Genomic DNA, 16,738 nt, shown 5'->3' on the forward strand with positions numbered 1-16,738 from the left:
GGCCACCTCATGAGAAGAGAAGACTCCCTGGAGAAGACCCTGATGTTGGGAAAGATGGAGGGCAAAGGAGAAGGGGACGACAGAGGACAAGATGGTGGGACAGTGTTCTCGAAGCTACGAACATGAGTCTGACCAAACTGCGGGAGGCAGTGGAAGACAGAAGTGCCTAGCGTGCTCTGGTCCAGGGGGTCACGGAGAGGCGGACACGACTAAAGGACTAAACAACAACAACAAAAAATGCAGCCAATATAATTTAATGGTTGAAGTCTCCATTAATTCCAATAGGCCTAACTCTTGAGTATTCCCAATACTGGAATTTATTCAGCCAATATAATTTAAGGGCAAGAGTCTCCATTAATTCTAATAGGTCTAACTCTTGAGTATTCCCAATACTGGAATTTATGCAGCCAATATAATTTAAGGGCTAGAGTCTCCATTAATTCCAATAGGTCTAACTCTTGAGTATTCCCAGTACTGGAATTTATGCAGCCAATATAATTTAAGGGCTAGAGTCTCCATTAATTCCAATAGTTGAGTATTTCTAATGCTGGAATTTATCAATAGCCATAGAATCTCCGCTAATTGCAATGTGCAATGTGTATATATATATATATGTGTGTGTGTGTGTGTGTGTGTGTGTGTGCGCGCGCGCGCATAAAGAGAGTTCATCACAACTTCAAAAAATAAAATAGAATAATAAAAATTTGTCTGTGATTTTTTTACTGTTGCTTTTATTCTTGTTTTTTTGTTTTTGAAAATTAAGAAAATGTTACCAATAAAACAAGCCACATTATCAGGAGTCTCTGCTAACTGCAATGTACAATATATATATATATAAAGAGAGAGAGAGAGTTTATCACAACTTCAAAAAATAGGATAAAATAATAAAAATTTGTCTATATTTTTTTACTGTTGTTTTTATTTCATTTTTTGTTTTTGAAAATCAACAAAATGTTATCAGTAAAAACAAGTCACCTCATCAGGAACAGAATGCAATTGCATTCGGCGTTGCAAAAAAATAAAAAAAATTCAAAGAAGCGGACTACATTTCCCAGGATGCTCTGCGGCTCCCGCGCAGACTCCGTGCGCCTCCGCCGAGCCCGGGCAGCCTCTCCGCGCTCATGGCTCTCTCCGGGTTGCAGCAGCTGCGGGCCGTGCTCCGCCTCTCCCCGGCCCGCAGCGTCCTCTGGCCCGGCCCGGGGCTCCGCAACTACGCCAAGAAGGCCGGCGGTAAGCCAGGATCCCGGGAGGGGGGCTTTGCAAAGGGGGGCTGGTTGGGGGAACTCTGCACATGGTCAGAGGGCCAGTGTGCTGTATTGCATTGGCCAATTTGCATGTAGACTGTGGACAATGTTGCAGGTAGACAGTGTATTGCATTGTAGTGGCCGATTTGCAGGTAGACTGCACTGCGCTGTGGAGGTTCTGCTTCCTTCCTTTCCCCCTAAAAGGGAGGCTGGTTGGGGGAACTCTGCACATGGTCAGAGGGCCAGTGTGTTGCATTGGCCAATTTGCAGGTAGACTAGACAATGTTGCAGGTAACGTATTGTATTGTATTGTATTGTATTGGCCAATTTGCAGTTAGACAGCACTGCACTGTGGAGGTTCTGCTTCCTTCCTTTTCCCCTAAAAGAGAGGTTGGTTGGGGGAACTCTGCACATGGTCAGAGGGCCAGTGTGTTGCATTGGCCAATTTGCATGTAGACTGTGGACAATATTGCAGGTAACGTATTGTATTGTATTGTATTGTATTGTACTGGCCAATTTGCAGTTAGACGCACTGCACTGTGGTGGTTTTGCTTCCTTCCTTTCCCCCTAAAAGGGAGGCTGGTTGGGGGAACTCTGCACATGGTCAGAGGGCCAATGTGCTGTATTGCATTGGCCAATTTGCAGGTAGACTGTGGACAATATTGCAGGTAGACAGTGTATTGCATTGTAGTGGCCAATATGCAGTTAGACTGCACTGCGCTGTGGAGGTTCTGCTTCCTTCCTTTCCCCCAAAAGGGAGGCTGGTTGGGGGAGCTCTGCACATGGTCAGAGGGCCAGTGTGTTGTATTGGCCAATTTGCAGGTAGACTGCACTGCGCTGTGGAGGTTCTGCTTCCTTCCTTTCCCCCTAAAAGGGAAGCTGGTTCGGGGAACTCTGCACATGGTCAGAAGGCCAGTGTGTTGTATTGGCCAATTTGCAGGTAGACTAGACAATGTTGCAGGTTACGTATTGTATTGTATTGTATTGTACTGGCCAATTTGCAGTTAGACTGCACTGCGCTGTGGAGGTTCTGCTTCCTTCCTTTCCCCCTAAAAGGGAGGCTGGTTGGGGGAACTCTGCACATGGTCAGAGGGCCAATGTGTTGTATTGCATTGGCCAATTTGCAGGTAGACTGTGGACAATGTTGCAGGTAGACAGTGTATTGCATTGTAGTGGCCAATTTGCAGGTAGACTGCACTGCGCTGTGGAGGTTCTGCTTCCTTCCTTTCCCCCTAAAAGGGAGGCTGGTTGGGGGAACTCTGCACATGGTCAGAGGGCCAATGTGCTGTATTGCATTGGCCAATTTGCAGGTAGACTGTGGACAATGTTGCAGGTAGACAGTGTATTGCATTGTATTGGCCAATTTGCAGGTAGACTGCACTGCGCTGTGGAGGTTCTGCTTCCTTCCTTTCCCCCTGAAAGGGAGGCTGGTTCGGGGAACTCTGCACATGGTCAGAGGGCCAATGTGCTGTGTTGCATTGGCCAATTTGCAGGTAGACTGTAGACAGTATTGCAGGTAATATAATAATATTTTTTTATTTATACCCCGCCCTCCCCAGCCAAGGCCGGGCTCGGAGCGGCTTACAAGCAATAATAAAAACAAGATGAATGATTACAAACTTAAAAACAAAAATAAAATACAACATTAAAATAGGTAGACAGTGTATTGCATTGTATTGGCCAATTTGCAGGTAGACTGCACTGCGCTGTGGAGGTTCTGCTCCCTTCCTTTTCCCCTAAAAGAGAGGCTGGTTGGGGGAACTCTGCACATGGTCAGAGGGCCAGTGTGTTGTATTGGCCAATTTGCAGGTAGACTAGACAATGTTGCAGGTAACGTATTGTATAGTATTGTATTGTATTGGCCAATTTGCAGTTAGACGGCACTGCACTGTGGAGGTTTTGCTTCCTTCCTTTCCCCCTAAAAGGGAGGCTGGTTGGGGGAACTCTGCACATGGTCAGAGGGGCAATGTATTGTATTGTATTGGCCAATTTGTATGTAGACTGTAGACAATATTGCAGGTAGACAGTGTATTGCATTGTAGTGGCCAATTTGCAGGTAGACTGCACTGCGCTGTGGAGGTTCTGCTTCCTTCCTTTCCCCCTAAAAGGGAGGCTGGTTGGGGGAACTCTGCACATGGTCAGAGGGCAACCTTTCTACGAAAACTGTACCATTCGGTTCTTCGTTATTGCATCCATCAAAACTTGTTTACACTGTTGAATTTTTCTCAATGCTGCCGGCCTTTTCAGCTGTACACAATCATTTCCCATATATTCAGGAAACGTTTTCCAATCTTCTCTGAATGTATGTTCTTCGTTCTTTTATTCGATATGTTAGGTCTGCAAGCTGCACATATTCCATCAGCTTAAGTTGGCGTTCTTCGCTCGTTTTCCATTTTTGGGCTAGCGAAACACGGGCCGCAGTTGTTGCGTACAGAAATAGCCTTTTTTGACACCTGAGAATTTCCATCTGAATTATTCCCAACATAAAGGACTCTGTGTTTTTTTTTTTTTGGGGGGGGTGCTTTTAAAAAATTTTTTTCAATTCATTATGAATTATTTCCCCAATACCCTTTTACAGGTCCACCACATATGATAGAATGTACCCTCATTCTCACTGCATCTCCAGCACATATCCGATTCCGTCTTATACATCTTAGGAAGGCTACTCAGAGTAAAATACCATGTGTAAATCATTTTCAGGTAGTTCTCCTTCAAGGAATAACATGCTGTAGACTTCGGATCGCTCTTCCAAAGTTCCCCCCAGAGATTAAAATCTATATTATTATTTTTTAAAAAAATAATATTTATTAAAATTTCAATAAGAAAAAGGTTACAAAAATGATAAAAACAAAAAATACAAATTACAGAAAAAATAAAAACAGTTAAAAATAAGTCCCTCTTTCTATATCTTACAATTCATTTACTTATTTTCATGACTTCCTCACACCTCCCTTTTTTGTATTCCAGTTCAGATAGTTAATTCAGCAAATCCTTGCCCTCTTTGTTTTATCTTATTTCTTAATCCATTTTTACATATTCCTATTTAACCTTATTACTAAAACCGCTTCGTTTCATTCCAACGTCATATTAACATTCAATAATTTTACAGTGTTTCTGTAGATAATCTTTAAATTTCTTCCAATCTTCTTCCACCAACTCTTCTCTCTGGTCTCGGATTCTGCCAGTCATTTCCGCCAATTCCATATAGTCCATTGCTTTCATCTGCCATTCTTCCAGGGTGGGCAGATCATCGCCCCATCTAGAATTGCAGAGTCGGAAGGTGTCCCTAGAGTCATCTAGTCCAGCCCGCTGAAAAATGCAGGAATCTTTTGCCCAGCGTGGGGCTCACGTACCCTCCAAGCGTCCTGATTTTCCAGGGACGGTCCTAGATAACAGTGTTTCTGATTTGATTCTGGAATCTCCCGGTTCCCTTTTTCTCCTCCCTTCCACATCTGGGAGAACAATTAAAAGTGGAGTGTCTGTAGGTGCCAAAACTGGGTCCCGGGCATCCCTACATCTCGGCTGCGCAATTGAAAGAAAATACAGCGGTCCCTTGGTTCTCAAATGCCTTGGTACTCAAACAACTTGGAACCCAAACACTGCAAACCCGGAAGTAAGTGTTCCGGTTTGCAAAATTTTCAGAAGCCAAACATGCTCCGTTTTGAGTGCCACGCTTCCGTTTTGAGTGTTACACTGAGGTCTGTCTGTTTTTGCTATTTATTTTGCATTTTTGTTTGTGGCTTTTTTTGTTTTTGTGACTGTGTGGAACCCAGTTCAGCTACTGATTTTGATCGTGTAACATCAGTACATAAAGAAAGTTCTATCCTTCTTTGGCACCAATTGGCCGACCATGCCCAGGAGAAAGGCCTCTGGTTTCTTCAAGAAGGTGTACTTAAATACTTTTTAAAAATCTATATTATGTCCTGTATCTATTGCCCAGTGTATCATAGAGGTCTTTTGTTTCCCAACCAATTTTAAGACCTGTTCCTCTTTGGTCCGTTCCCAGCAACCTCAATGACAATGGAGGCAACATTTCCCCCCCAATTCATTAAGGATCATTTCCCTTCTCTTGCTGTTTTCATCCAGGTGTAAAGATCAGAGGGAAAGGCCCCGCCAAAGAAGACATGAAGGGTCCCGAAGTCTGCAAAGACGCCGCGATCCTCACCACCCATGCCGTGGGGGTCAACATCTACAAGGAAGGCCCAGAGGTAGCTTTGAAGCCGGACTCGGAATATCCGGAATGGTGAGTTTGAGGCAGACGAAGAGCCAACCTTCTGTAGAAATGCAGACATTATTTTAATTTTTTTAAATTAACAAATCAAGTTTCTAGTCCACAGGGTGTGTGCAAACAGATAGAGATTCGGGGGGCGGTGCATTGAGGAACCTCAGATTTCCTGTTTTGAATCAGAGGAACAGCTATTTCGGAAAGGTCTTTGCCCCCCACCCCCATGCCTGAAATATATCTGGTAGCCAAGAATACTTTTGATACTGAATTCATAGCATAGAAGAAGTAAGGTTTTGAATCAATAGTCAAATAGTGGATCTTATTCTGATTGCCCCAGCGAAAAACCTTGCCACCTTTGCTGTCACCTGCTCATTTTGATCTGCCAGGAGAAAGGACACAGTGGCAGTGGCTGGGCGACACGGGATGGACGACAAAAAAGGGGTGATAATCTCATTCCTCAAGTCTTTATAAAGAGGGCAAGACAGAAGGGCATGCGCCACAAATTCGGGACTGCCATCTCCACAGGGACGTTTTTCGTGTGGGATCTGTTTGAATTGTCCCTCAAGTCCAGCCGAGGGCAAGACATTCAATCTTGCGAGAGTAAAAGCGCGTCTATATTTTAGAATTGCTAGATTATGCAGAGAGGGTGCCAGAGAGTCAAAGTGGGAAGGTGGAAAACAGTCATGCCATGGGCAAAATGTCCTTATTGTGGCCAAGTTGTTCTGACGCTCAATATCATTTAAAGGTAAAGGGTAAAGGGACCCCTGACCATTAGGTCCAGTCACGGACAACTCTGGGGTTGCGGCGCTCATCACGCTTTATTGGCCGAGGGAGCTTCCGGGTCATGTGGCCAGCAGGACTAAGCCGCTTCTGGCAAACCAGAGCAGCGCACGGAAACGCCGTTTACCTTCCCGCCAGAGTGGTACCTATTTATCTACTTGCACTTTGACATGCTTTCGAACTGCTAGGTGGGCAGGAGCAGGGACCGAGCAACGGGAGCTCACGCCGTCATTGCGGGGATTCGAACCGCCGACCTTCTGATCGGCAAGTCCTAGGCTCTGTGGTTTAACCCACAGCGCCACCCGTGTCCCTCCAATATCATTTAGGCGCAGACAAATTAGACTGTTTGCTTTACTGAAACTCAAAGTGAGTAACTGTTGTGGGGATAAACCACCAGAGTGAAGTTTTTGATGGACAGTTTCAGTCCAGGCGCTTTGGGATCTTGCAGCATTAGGGATATTAGACCAGGGGCATTTGAGTTTAGGCGAAACCAAGAGTTAACTGTCCTACACCAGATCCGTCATTCTACCGAGGGAATATAATAATAATAATAATAATAATAATAATAATAATAATAATAATAATAAAAAATTTATTATTTATACCCCGCCCATCTGGCTGAGTTTCCCCAACCACTCTGGGCGGCTTCCAATCAAGTGTTAAAAACAATACAGCATTAAATATTAAAAACTTCCCTAAACAGGGCTGCCTTCAGATGTCTTTTAAAAAGAAGATAGCTGCTTATATCCTTCACATCTGGTGGGAGAGTGTTCCACAGGGCGGGCGCCACCACCGAGAAGGCCCTCTGTCTGGTTCCCTGTAACCTCACTTCTCGCAATGAGGGAACCACCAGAAGGCCCTTGGAGATGGACCCAGGTGTCCCGGCTGGATGATGGGGGTGGAGACACTCCTTCAGGTCTACTGGGCCGTTTAGGGCTTTAAAGGTCAGCACCAACACTTTGAATTGTGCTCGGAAATGTACTGGGAGCCAATGCAGACCTCTCAGGACCGGTGTTATGTGGTCCCGGCGGCCGCTCCCAGTCCCCAGTCTGGCTGCCGCATTCTGGATTAATTGCAGTTTCTGGGTCACCTTCAAAGGCAGCCCCACAGAGAGCGCATTGCAGTAGTCCAAGTAGAAGATTAGCCTCTAGGCGCAATGACGCGCTCTCGACCGTCACGCAATTCCCTCTCCCCCTTTCTCGGCTCACCCCGTCGCCTTTCCCTTCCAGGCTTTTCCAGATGTACCTCGGGCCCCCCAAGAAGCTGGAGGAGCTGGACCCAGAGACCCACGAATATTGGCGAAAGCTGCGGAAGCTGAACATTTGGCAGGAAAACAAACTCAAGAAGGTCCGGTCATTTTGATGCGGAGACCTGTGAAAGCGGCGGTTGGCTGCTGGGAAAGGACCTTGTTTTCTATTTTTATGTCTCCCTTGGTGTAAATGTTGGCCAATAAAAACCTCGACCGTGCAGGATAGTCCCTGTGATTTTCCTCCTCCTCCTCCTCCTCCTCCTCTTCCTCTAAATTATTTTATTGCATTTTTTAAAAACCATAAAAAATAAACATAAATCACTGGATACTGTGGATAGTGATTTCCTGAACAGCCTGTGCTTTTTACTACAGTGGTCTCTTGGTTCTCAAACTTAATCCGTTCCGCAAGTCCGTTCCAAAACCAAAGCGTTCCAAAACCAAGGCTTGCTTTCCCCTAGAAAGGAATGCAAAACGGATTAATCTATCCCAGACTTTTAAAAACAACCCCTAAAATAGCAATTTAACATGAGCTTTACTATCTAATGAGCATTGATCCATAAAATGAAAGTAATAAACAATGCACTGATGTTACACGATTAATCAGTAGCTGAACTGGGTTCCACACAGTCACAAAAACAAAAAAGCCACAAACAAAAATGCAAAATAAATAGCAAAAACAGACAGACCTCAGTGTAACACTCAAAACGGAAGTGTGGCACTCAAAACGGAGCATGTTTGGCTTCTGAAAATTTTGCAAACCGGAACACTTACTTCCGGGTTTGCAGTGTTTGGGTTCCAAGTTGTTTGAGTACCAAGGCATTTGAGAACCAAGGGACCGCTGTATTTTCTTTCAATTGCGCAGCCGAGATGTAGGGATGCCCGGGACCCAGTTTTGGCACATACAGACACTCCACTTTTAATTGTTCTCCCAGATGTGGAAGGGAGGAGAAAAAGGGAACCGGGAGATTCCAGAATCAAATCAGAAACACTGTTATCCAGGACCGTCCCTGGAAAATGAGGACGTTTGGAGGGTACGTGAGCCCCACACTGGGCAAAAGATTCCTGCATTTTCAGCGGGCTGGACTAGATGACTCTAGGGACCCCTTCCAACTCTGCAATTCTAAATGGGGCGATGATTTGGCTGTTTAAGGCAGCTTCTAACGTCTGAAACAATTCAGTATATTCTTTTGTGCTGAGTTAGGCTTGCCGTATTTCAAAAGGTTTGAAGGTATTTTTTTTAGGAAATTAAAAAATCTTCCCTTTCGACATGGGTTTCCCCAGACATTTCAAACATGTCAATCAAATATACATAATACACACGCAGATATACGCACAATATATTTCACATTCAGTTGCCATCAAAAATGACCCAAACCCTTCCTCCCCTTTGCGAATCATGTTTAGTATCAAAATGCGCAGACTTCCAGCTGTCTGCAAGGAGCAAAGTTGCATTTTCAGCTGAATTTGGGGAGAAACCACTTGCATTTTGATAATAAACCCGATTTGCAATGGAACATTTTTGATTGCAGCTGTTAGCACAGCAAAGTTCTCGCCATTCCGCCGCGAGACCTACCCCTCTACCCTTTTCTCCCCTTTCCTAGCTCTACGCTCCCATCCGCAGCTCGCCCGCCTTGGCAACAGAGGAAGGCGTTGCGGGGGCCATAGAGACGCACGCCGGAGGAATAGAGCGCCGGCGCTTCGCTCCAACAGGGGAAAACAACAACAGCCCAACCAACCGGAAGTGAGGCGGCGGCGGCCGGAAAGCGGAAGTCGCTGCCCTCCCCAGGAGGAAGTGGGCGGGGCCCAGAGGAGGGGCGGGGCCAGGAGGGAGGGAGGGATTCAGGTGAGGAGGAGGAGGAGGAGGGAGGAAGAGCAGGTGAGGAAGGAAGGGGGGCTAACTGGGGGGAGGGGGGAGGTTTTTTTGGGGGGGCTTAACCTGGGGGGGGTTGAACCTTTGTGGACTTGTGGGGGGGGAGAAAGAGGAAGGAAATGGGTCTTATTTGGGGGGGTATAATATGGGTTTTGGGGGGGGTCTCAAATATGGGGGGGCCTTAAATTATGTGGGGTGGGGGCTTTTGGCTTGGGGGGCAGAGAAGGGAGGAGGAAAACGGGTCCTATTTGGGGGGGAGAGGTAAGTGGGTGTTTTTTGGGGGGGGAGTGGTTTTTTTTGGGGGGGCGCAGGAACTATTATGGTTATTTGTGTGGGGGGGCGGGATTCGTCTTGGGTGGGGGGTGGGCGACGTGTCAAGTGCCCCCAATGGGCTACAGGGGAGAAAATTGGTGTTTTTTAGAGGGGGGGGGAAAGAGAGAGGATAGGCAGTAAGCATTTTTTCCCCCCTGGGGGGGCTTTTGTGGTTGGTGCAAATGGTTAGATAACATGGGGGGTGTTGATAAAAGGAGAGAAACCCAGGGGAAGGCTGCTATGGGGTGGAATATTGGGGTTTTTGTGGGGGGGGAGCAGGATGAAATGAACAAGGATAGAAATAACTGAGGTCCTTCTTGATGGTGGGGTGATATTATTATTATTATTATTATTATTATTATTATTATGGGAGGTGGAGATGCAGAAAGAGCCCAGATGATGAAGGGAATTGGGGGGGGGGGTGTAAAAGAAGGGTGCAGGTGGGACAATGGAGGAAGAGATCTGCTTGAAGGAAGGGGGGTGGGAAACTAATAGGGCCAGGTGTGGGTTTGTTTGGGTTTTTTTTGGGGGGGGGACGCTGAATAAGCTGCAACAGACGTTCCTTGAGAGGCTTAGAGACGGGAGGCGGCGTGTGTGTTTGACAGCGCCTGGGTGGGGTGACTTGTGTGTATTGGGTGGGGGGGAAGTGGGAGGAATCTGGGGAGAGGGGGAAGAGGAACTTGGAGGGGGGGGGATTAGGTAAAGAGAAAACCGGGAGGTGGGGGGTTGGCGTCGAAGCAGGAAAGGTCTTGATGGAGATGATGGAGATGGGAGAGGTGAGATGTCATAATCAGGGCTGGGTGGTGAAAACTGAGGGGTTTTTTTGTGGTGGGGGGACTGTAAAGAACAGGAAAAATAGCCCCCTGGGGTGTGCGAAGAAAAGCAATGTTGGTTAGGGGGGTGGTTTTAGTGATGGGGGGGACACGGACGGACCAGAAAGGATTCTTGGTTTGCGAAGGACAGAAAATAGAGGCTGCAGTTTGCAGAAAGGGTGGTGGGTGTGGTATCTGCAGAACTGTTAAATTCTCTATTCTTTTTCTTCCATATATATATATATATATATATATATATTTCCCTGATCTCTCCCCCCCCCCCACCCTGCACGCATCCTGCATTGAGCCCCTTCTTTGCACAGACACTGCAGAGCTTTGACTGAATGTTCTCGAACCCCTTTCGGATGAATGGGCTGTCCTTTCTAACCATCCTGGGGGGGGGAGGGTGTGGGGGAACCGGAGAATTTTTTGGAAAGAAAAGAAGATAGGATTTATCCGTACAACTGTCCTCTCCTCCCTTCCTCTCCCCCCCCCCCAAGAAAATCCATTTCCACCCAAAATATAGCAGCAGGCACAAAAACACACACACACGCCCATCATGAATCCGCAAATTTAATTCAACTGCGGGTTTTCCAGAAGGATTATTAGGGCAGCGCACTGTGGATTTGCATGCTGAGAGGCTGGTCGGAGAGAAGACAGGGACTGAGAGGGAAGGATTTGCGCAGGGGGGGCAGGTTATGGGGAGAAGGCTTGCCAGAGTGAGGATGGGGGGGAAGATTTGGCAATTTGGTCCAGCGGTTTACCCACCACGCTGATAAAGGGGAAAGTTAAGATTCCTTCCAGTTTTTGATGGGCATCGAAATAACACCACTGCAGGAAATACTTCCTTTGGCTTGATTTTTCTGGAAACTCTGGTTGACCAGTGCAAATTTTGTTGTTTTAATTAAGTGAGGGGGTTATCCAAGTCAGACCGTCAGCACTGAATGGCAGCGAGAGTCTGCACCAGTGGCGTAGCGTGGGGGGTGCAGGGGGGGCTGGCCGCACCGGGCGCAACATCTGGGGGGGCACGCTCGCCGCCTCCGGAGTCGCCGAAGAGCCTCGGGCGCAGGCTGTAGCAGAGCCCCATGTCTCGCGGAACCGACGAGCTGTGCGCGCATCCAAGCTGAAGGCGTCCGGCAGGCAGCGGCTCTCAGGGCTCGCTGCGGTCCCCACGCGTCAGGGCCGCGGAGGGCGCGCCAGGCAGCCCCTCCTCATAGCCCCGCCGCTGCTGCTGCAGCTGCTGGACCATGTTGCATTTTCCTCGCCTCTCTGCCCTCCTCCTCTGGGCAAGCGGCGTCGTTTGGGCGGCAGCGCCAGCGGCAACTCGCCTCAGATCACCTGCCACGGACCCCCCGCCACCGCCGCCGTGGCTACCTTACCGTAAATACCCCAGCCCAGGCAGCAGCAAGAAGAAGCTGGCAGCGGCGGCAGGTTAGGGGTTAGGGGCGCAAATTACTTGCCTTGCCCCGGGTTAGGGGGCGCAAATTACTTGCCTTGCCCCGGGTGCTGACAACCCATGCTACGCCGCTGGTCTGCACGGTTTCAGGAAGGGGGTCTTTTCCCCTCCGACCTAGAGATCCCATGGCATTGGGGCAGTGGGGATTAAACCTGCGACTTTCTGCATGTAAAACCGATGTTGCGCCGCCAAGCTACACACTTTCATTTGTTTTATTTTTTAAAAAGTAAGATTGCAGTCCTCATGGCGCTCCGAATCAGGCGATGGTTTAAATGGGAAGCTGAATCAGATGCTTGATCCTTCTGGCTTGTCTTACACTGGCTGGCAGCTTAACCTGGAGGTCCCAGGCTTGGATTGAATCTGGGACTTTGCAGAAGCTCTGCCCCCTGAGCTGTCGCTCTCCTAAAAATGAAATACAGTGGTGCCCTGCAAGACGAACGCCTCGCAAGACGGAAAACCCGCTAGACGAAAGGGTTTTCCATTTTGGAGGCGCTTCACAAAACGAATTTCCCTATGGGCTTGCTTCGCAAGACAAAAATGTCTTGCGAGTTCCTGCAGGTTTCCCCCCCTTTTTTCCCCCTTTTCCTAAGCCGCTAAGCCGCTTATCAGCTGATCCGCTAAAAGCCGCTAAACCGCTAATAGCGCTAATCCGCTAAGCCGTCAATGGGCTTGCTTCGCAAGATGAAAAAAAACGCTATACGAAGAGCCTCATGGAACGGATTAATTTCGTCTTGCGAGGCACCACTGTAAAAATAAAAGGAAGCTGGGATAGCTCAGTCGGCAGAGCACCAGACTCTGAATTTCAGGGTTGTGGATTCAAGTTGTGCAGAAGATTCCTGCATTGCATTGTTGGTCCCTCCGAACTCTATGATTCTGTGACTCGGCAGCTCCTGTTCAAATGAGCCCTGTTCTATGGTCCTCAATAAAATAGGACTATGGGAAGCAGAGAAGAGGCCTTCCCCTCCATCTGGAAATAAATTACCGGGAGTTGCAGCCCCCAGTTGCTTTAGATTAAATTTGCATTTGATCGAACAATGCCGGCCGACAAAATATCTTTAGATCAGGAATCTGTGGCGCTGTAAATATTGCAGGGCTATGACTCCCATTGGCTGATTGGCTGGTGGTGGTGATACAGTGGTACCCTGGGTTACAGATGCTTCAGGTTACAGACGCTTCAGGTTACAGACTCCGCTAACCCAGAAATAGTACCTCGGGTTAAGAACTTTGCTTCAGGATGAGAACAGAAATCGTGCGGCAGAGGGAGGCCCCATTAGCTAAAGTGGTGCTTCAGGTTAAGAACAGTTTCAGGTTAAGAACGGACCTCCGGAACGAATTAAGTACTTAACCAGAAGTACCACTGTATCTGACTTTTAGAAGACATCTGAAGGCAGCCCTGTTTAGGGAAGTTTTTGATGTTTGATGTTTTATCGTGTTTTTAATACAGCGGTACCTCGCATTAAGTACTTAATTCGTTCCGGAGGTCTGTTCTTAACCTGAAGCACCACTTTAGCTAATGGGGCCTCTGGCTGCCGCTGCGCCGCCAGAGCATGATTTCTGTTCTCATCCTGAAGCAAAGTTCTTAACCCGAGGTACTATTTCTGGGTTAGCAGACTCTGTAACCTGAAGCGTATGTAACCCGAAGTGTATGTAACCCGAGGTACCACTGCACGGTGGTACCTCGGGTTACAGACGCTTCGGGTTACAAACTCCGCTAACCAGGAATTGGTTGCTCCAGGTTAAGAACTTTGCTTCAGGATTAGAACAGAAATCGTGCTCTGGCAGCGTGGCAGCAGCAGGAGGCCCCATTAGCGAAAGTGCGCCTCAGATTAAGAACCGTTTCAGGTTAAGATCGGACCACTGGAACGAATTAAGTTCTTAACCCGAGGTACCACTGTATTCCGTTGTGAGCCGCCCAGAGTGGCTGGGGAAACCCAGCCAGATGAGTGGAGTGTAAATAATAAATTATTGTTCTGTTCGCCGGCTGGCACACCAGGGCTTCAAGCAGGCAGGCGAAGGAATTGAGCCTTGGAGCCTTCCGCACCCAAAGCAACAGCTGCTCTACCGGTGAGCTACAGCCTTGCTCCGAACGACACCCTGGGATCCCCTGGGACCCTCGTCTCTCTCCAAGCGCCCCCTCTGATCCCCACCCCTCCTTTCTCTCCCTCCAGTGCCCCGCCGGCAGCTGTTTCTGAGCAATGACCTCCAAGGCCAAGAAGCGAGTGGTGCTGCCCACACGTCCCGAGCCCCCCAGCACGGAGCAGATTCTCGAAGATGTGCAGCGCGCCCAGCCCAACGACCCCGTCTTCGTCCTCCTGGCTGAGCCCAGTGAAGGTAACCCTTTCCCCATGGGGCTTGTTCACGTGCCTTGCCTCCCAGAACCAAGAGAGACATGAAGCAGGAGGAGCAAAGGCAAGATACCCAGGCTCAGTCTCAGATTGCTTTGGGGGGAAACCCTGGAGAAGAAGAGACATAGACAGCTGTGAGGAGATGGGCAGCTTTAGTTTTAGCAGCTGATCTTGTGGGGATGGTGGCGCTGTGGGTTAAACCACACAGCCTAGGACTTGCCGATCAGAAGGTCGGCGGTTCGAATCCCCGCAATGACGGGGTGAGCTCCCGTTGCTCCGTCCCTGCTCCTGCCAACCTAGCAGCTCGAAAGCACGCCAGCACAAGTAGATAAATAGGTACTGCTCCGGCGGGAAGGGAAACGGTGTTTCCGTGCGCTGCTCTGGTTCTCCAGAAGCGGCTTAGTCCTGCTGGCCACAGGACCCGGAAGGTGTACGCCGGCTCCCTCGGCCAATAAAGCGAGATGAGCGCCGCAACCCCAGAGTCGTTTGCGACTGGACCTAATGGTCAGGGGTCCCTTTACCTTTTATAGCAATAATAATTGTAGTCACAGCCATGCCGATGATGTTATTATTGTTGATGGCTCAGTCAGTAGAGCATGCGACTCTTAATCCCAGGTTGTGGGTTCGAGTCCCATGCAAGAAATCTGCCTTCTCCTTTTCGTTTTAAAAATCATTGATTTTCATCCGCCCTGGAAAAGCACACCATTGTTTTCTCTCTCTCTCTCTCTCTCTCTCTCTCTCTGCCTGCGCTCAGATTTGCCCTCCCCAACCAAGAACGAAGACCCTGAGGCCAAGCGCGAGCGCCTCTACCGGCTGACCCAGTCGTACGTGGAGATGAACCACCGCCTCCAGATGGCCTGTAGCCTGCTCAAGGAGAAGTGCGAGGAGCTCAAGCTGGCCGGAGCGACTCTAGAGCAGGGGATCTTGGAGATGAAGCAGAGAGCCTTGTGAGATGACGCCCGCTCCAGGAGGCGGGCCAGCGACGAAGCGCCCCGAGCAGCCGGCCCGTATCGCGCCACCGCTGTGCGCGGCGGCGGCTCCAGCATGCATAAGCTACGCCACTCAAACACTGTCTGTGTGCTCGGTCTTGTGAATGTGTGCCAAAGCAGTTGCCCCGTTCCACGCCGCCTTGACGATGGCGCGGTTTGCCTCCCCAGATTTCATGACATCCGCTCTCCCTTCTGGGGCCTTGTTTCATTTCGTCCGCACAGACTTAAGGCAAGCTGTTACCGTCGGGCGCTCTCCCTTCTAAGCTGGGACAGGTGGACTTTTGAGGGTAGGGGCCGGGCGAACAGGGAGGGTTAGCCCGCTTTTATTTTTGCCGTTTTTCTTCGTTCCCCCGCGTTTTTGCGTCACTTCGGCCATGACAACCCCCTTGCCCCGTTACGACTTCTCCCTCTGGTACTGCCTGGATGACGACGCCGTCGCCACCGCCATCTGCCAGCTCCTGGCAGAGCACGGCTTCCGAGGGTACGTTGAGCACCAGGACCATGTGGCGGGGCGGCCGGAGCTCTCCGTGGTGGGCGAGGTCATCCAGGCGAGCCGCGTGGCCATCCTCCTCCTGACGCCCCGCTCGGTGGCCGACCCCTGGTGCCGGCGGGTGGCCGAGTGGAACCTCGACCACGCGGTGCACCGGGAGGGGGCGAAGGTCATCCCCGTCTACGTGGGCGTCTCGCGGGAGGAAATGCCCCCGGTGCTGAGGCACCTGAACGGACTCGAGTACAGCGAGAGATTCTTCAAACAGAGGCTGCTCTCCAGCCTGCGAAAAGCAGGGCCCCGCGGGCAGACCCCGCGCCCCTCCAGCGTGAGCGGCGCAAAGAAGAGGGCCGGCTTCTGATGAACTCGGGGAAGGGAGCAGGGGTGGGGTAGGGCGGTGGCTCGACGGCTTACGGATTCATTTTGGTGTTTTGACGTAGGCTCCATCGTGACGTGGGTTTGGTGACTGTGAACGGAATTCCCACTAGATTTGTGCCTAGAGCTGATTTGTCAGGAAAGTGAAACAGAAGTTGTCCGTGTCTGGGGGTCTGGGGGCGGGGGGGGGGGACAGAGAGGAAAGGGAGGGGGGCGTCATTTGTTCATTTGTCGGGATGGGTGTTTCAGTATGGAAAGGGGGAAAAGCTAGGTCCCGAGGCTGCTGGTTCTCACCTCTGGTTTAACTTAAGAAGCTGTTATTAAAATGCAGTTTTCGGACAACGTTCAGCTCTCTGCATTTATGTACCTAGGCAGTCGCTGTTTTCACAATGGCAACGCTGAGGCCTAAACCACAGAGCCTCTTGGGCTTTCCGATCGGGAGGTCGGCGGTTCAAATCCCCGCGATGGGGTGATCTCCCGTTGCTCTGTCCCAGTTCCTGCCAACCTAGCAGTTCGAAAGCACGTCAGAGTGCAAGTAGATAAATAGGTACCGCTCTGGCGGGAAGGTAAACGGCGTTTCCGTGTGCTGCTCTG

The 16,738-nt window shown here is 49.5% G+C and overlaps 2 protein-coding genes across 4 annotated transcripts; both read left to right on the top strand.

Annotated features, from left to right (window-relative positions):
* Positions 1-1,075: 1,075 nt before the first annotated feature.
* On the top strand, positions 1,076-7,716 carry MRPL54 (mitochondrial ribosomal protein L54). Its single transcript, XM_079961041.1, has 3 exons — positions 1,076-1,230; positions 5,331-5,487; positions 7,479-7,716. The coding sequence occupies exons 1-3, from the start codon at positions 1,122-1,124 to the stop codon at positions 7,609-7,611; spliced, it is 399 nt and encodes a 132-aa protein (XP_079817167.1). The 5' UTR covers positions 1,076-1,121; the 3' UTR covers positions 7,612-7,716.
* Positions 7,717-9,294: 1,578 nt separating this feature from the next.
* LOC307207245 (UPF0449 protein C19orf25) lies at positions 9,295-16,486 on the top strand. Of its 3 annotated transcripts, none has more exons than XM_079961060.1 (3): positions 9,295-9,374; positions 14,117-14,279; positions 15,048-16,486. In XM_079961060.1, exons 2-3 carry the CDS (start codon positions 14,144-14,146, stop codon positions 15,242-15,244), a joined length of 333 nt encoding a protein of 110 aa, XP_079817186.1. In that variant the 5' UTR covers positions 9,295-9,374; positions 14,117-14,143; the 3' UTR covers positions 15,245-16,486. The 3 variants fall into 3 exon arrangements, with proteins under 3 accessions (XP_079817186.1, XP_079817188.1, XP_079817187.1); XM_079961062.1 differs by lacking the exon at positions 9,295-9,374 and adding an exon at positions 10,442-10,456; XM_079961061.1 differs by lacking the exon at positions 9,295-9,374 and adding an exon at positions 13,814-14,012.
* The last annotated feature ends 252 nt before the right edge of the window (positions 16,487-16,738 follow it).

The sequence above is a fragment of the Podarcis cretensis genome (genome assembly GCF_951804945.1).
Source record: "Podarcis cretensis genome assembly, chromosome: 18".
NCBI lineage: Eukaryota > Metazoa > Chordata > Lepidosauria > Squamata > Lacertidae > Podarcis > Podarcis cretensis.

Coding starts and splice junctions, on each gene's coding strand:
- LOC307207245 (XM_079961060.1), top strand. CDS start 14,144: ATGACCTCCAAGGCCAAGAAGCGAGTGGTGCTGCCCACACGTCCCGAG. Junction 14,280..15,047: donor CCTGGCTGAGCCCAGTGAAG/GTAACCCTTTCC, acceptor GCCTGCGCTCAG/ATTTGCCCTCCCCAACCAAG.
- MRPL54 (XM_079961041.1), top strand. CDS start 1,122: ATGGCTCTCTCCGGGTTGCAGCAGCTGCGGGCCGTGCTCCGCCTCTCC. Junction 1,231..5,330: donor CTACGCCAAGAAGGCCGGCG/GTAAGCCAGGAT, acceptor GTTTTCATCCAG/GTGTAAAGATCAGAGGGAAA. Junction 5,488..7,478: donor GACTCGGAATATCCGGAATG/GTGAGTTTGAGG, acceptor TTTCCCTTCCAG/GCTTTTCCAGATGTACCTCG.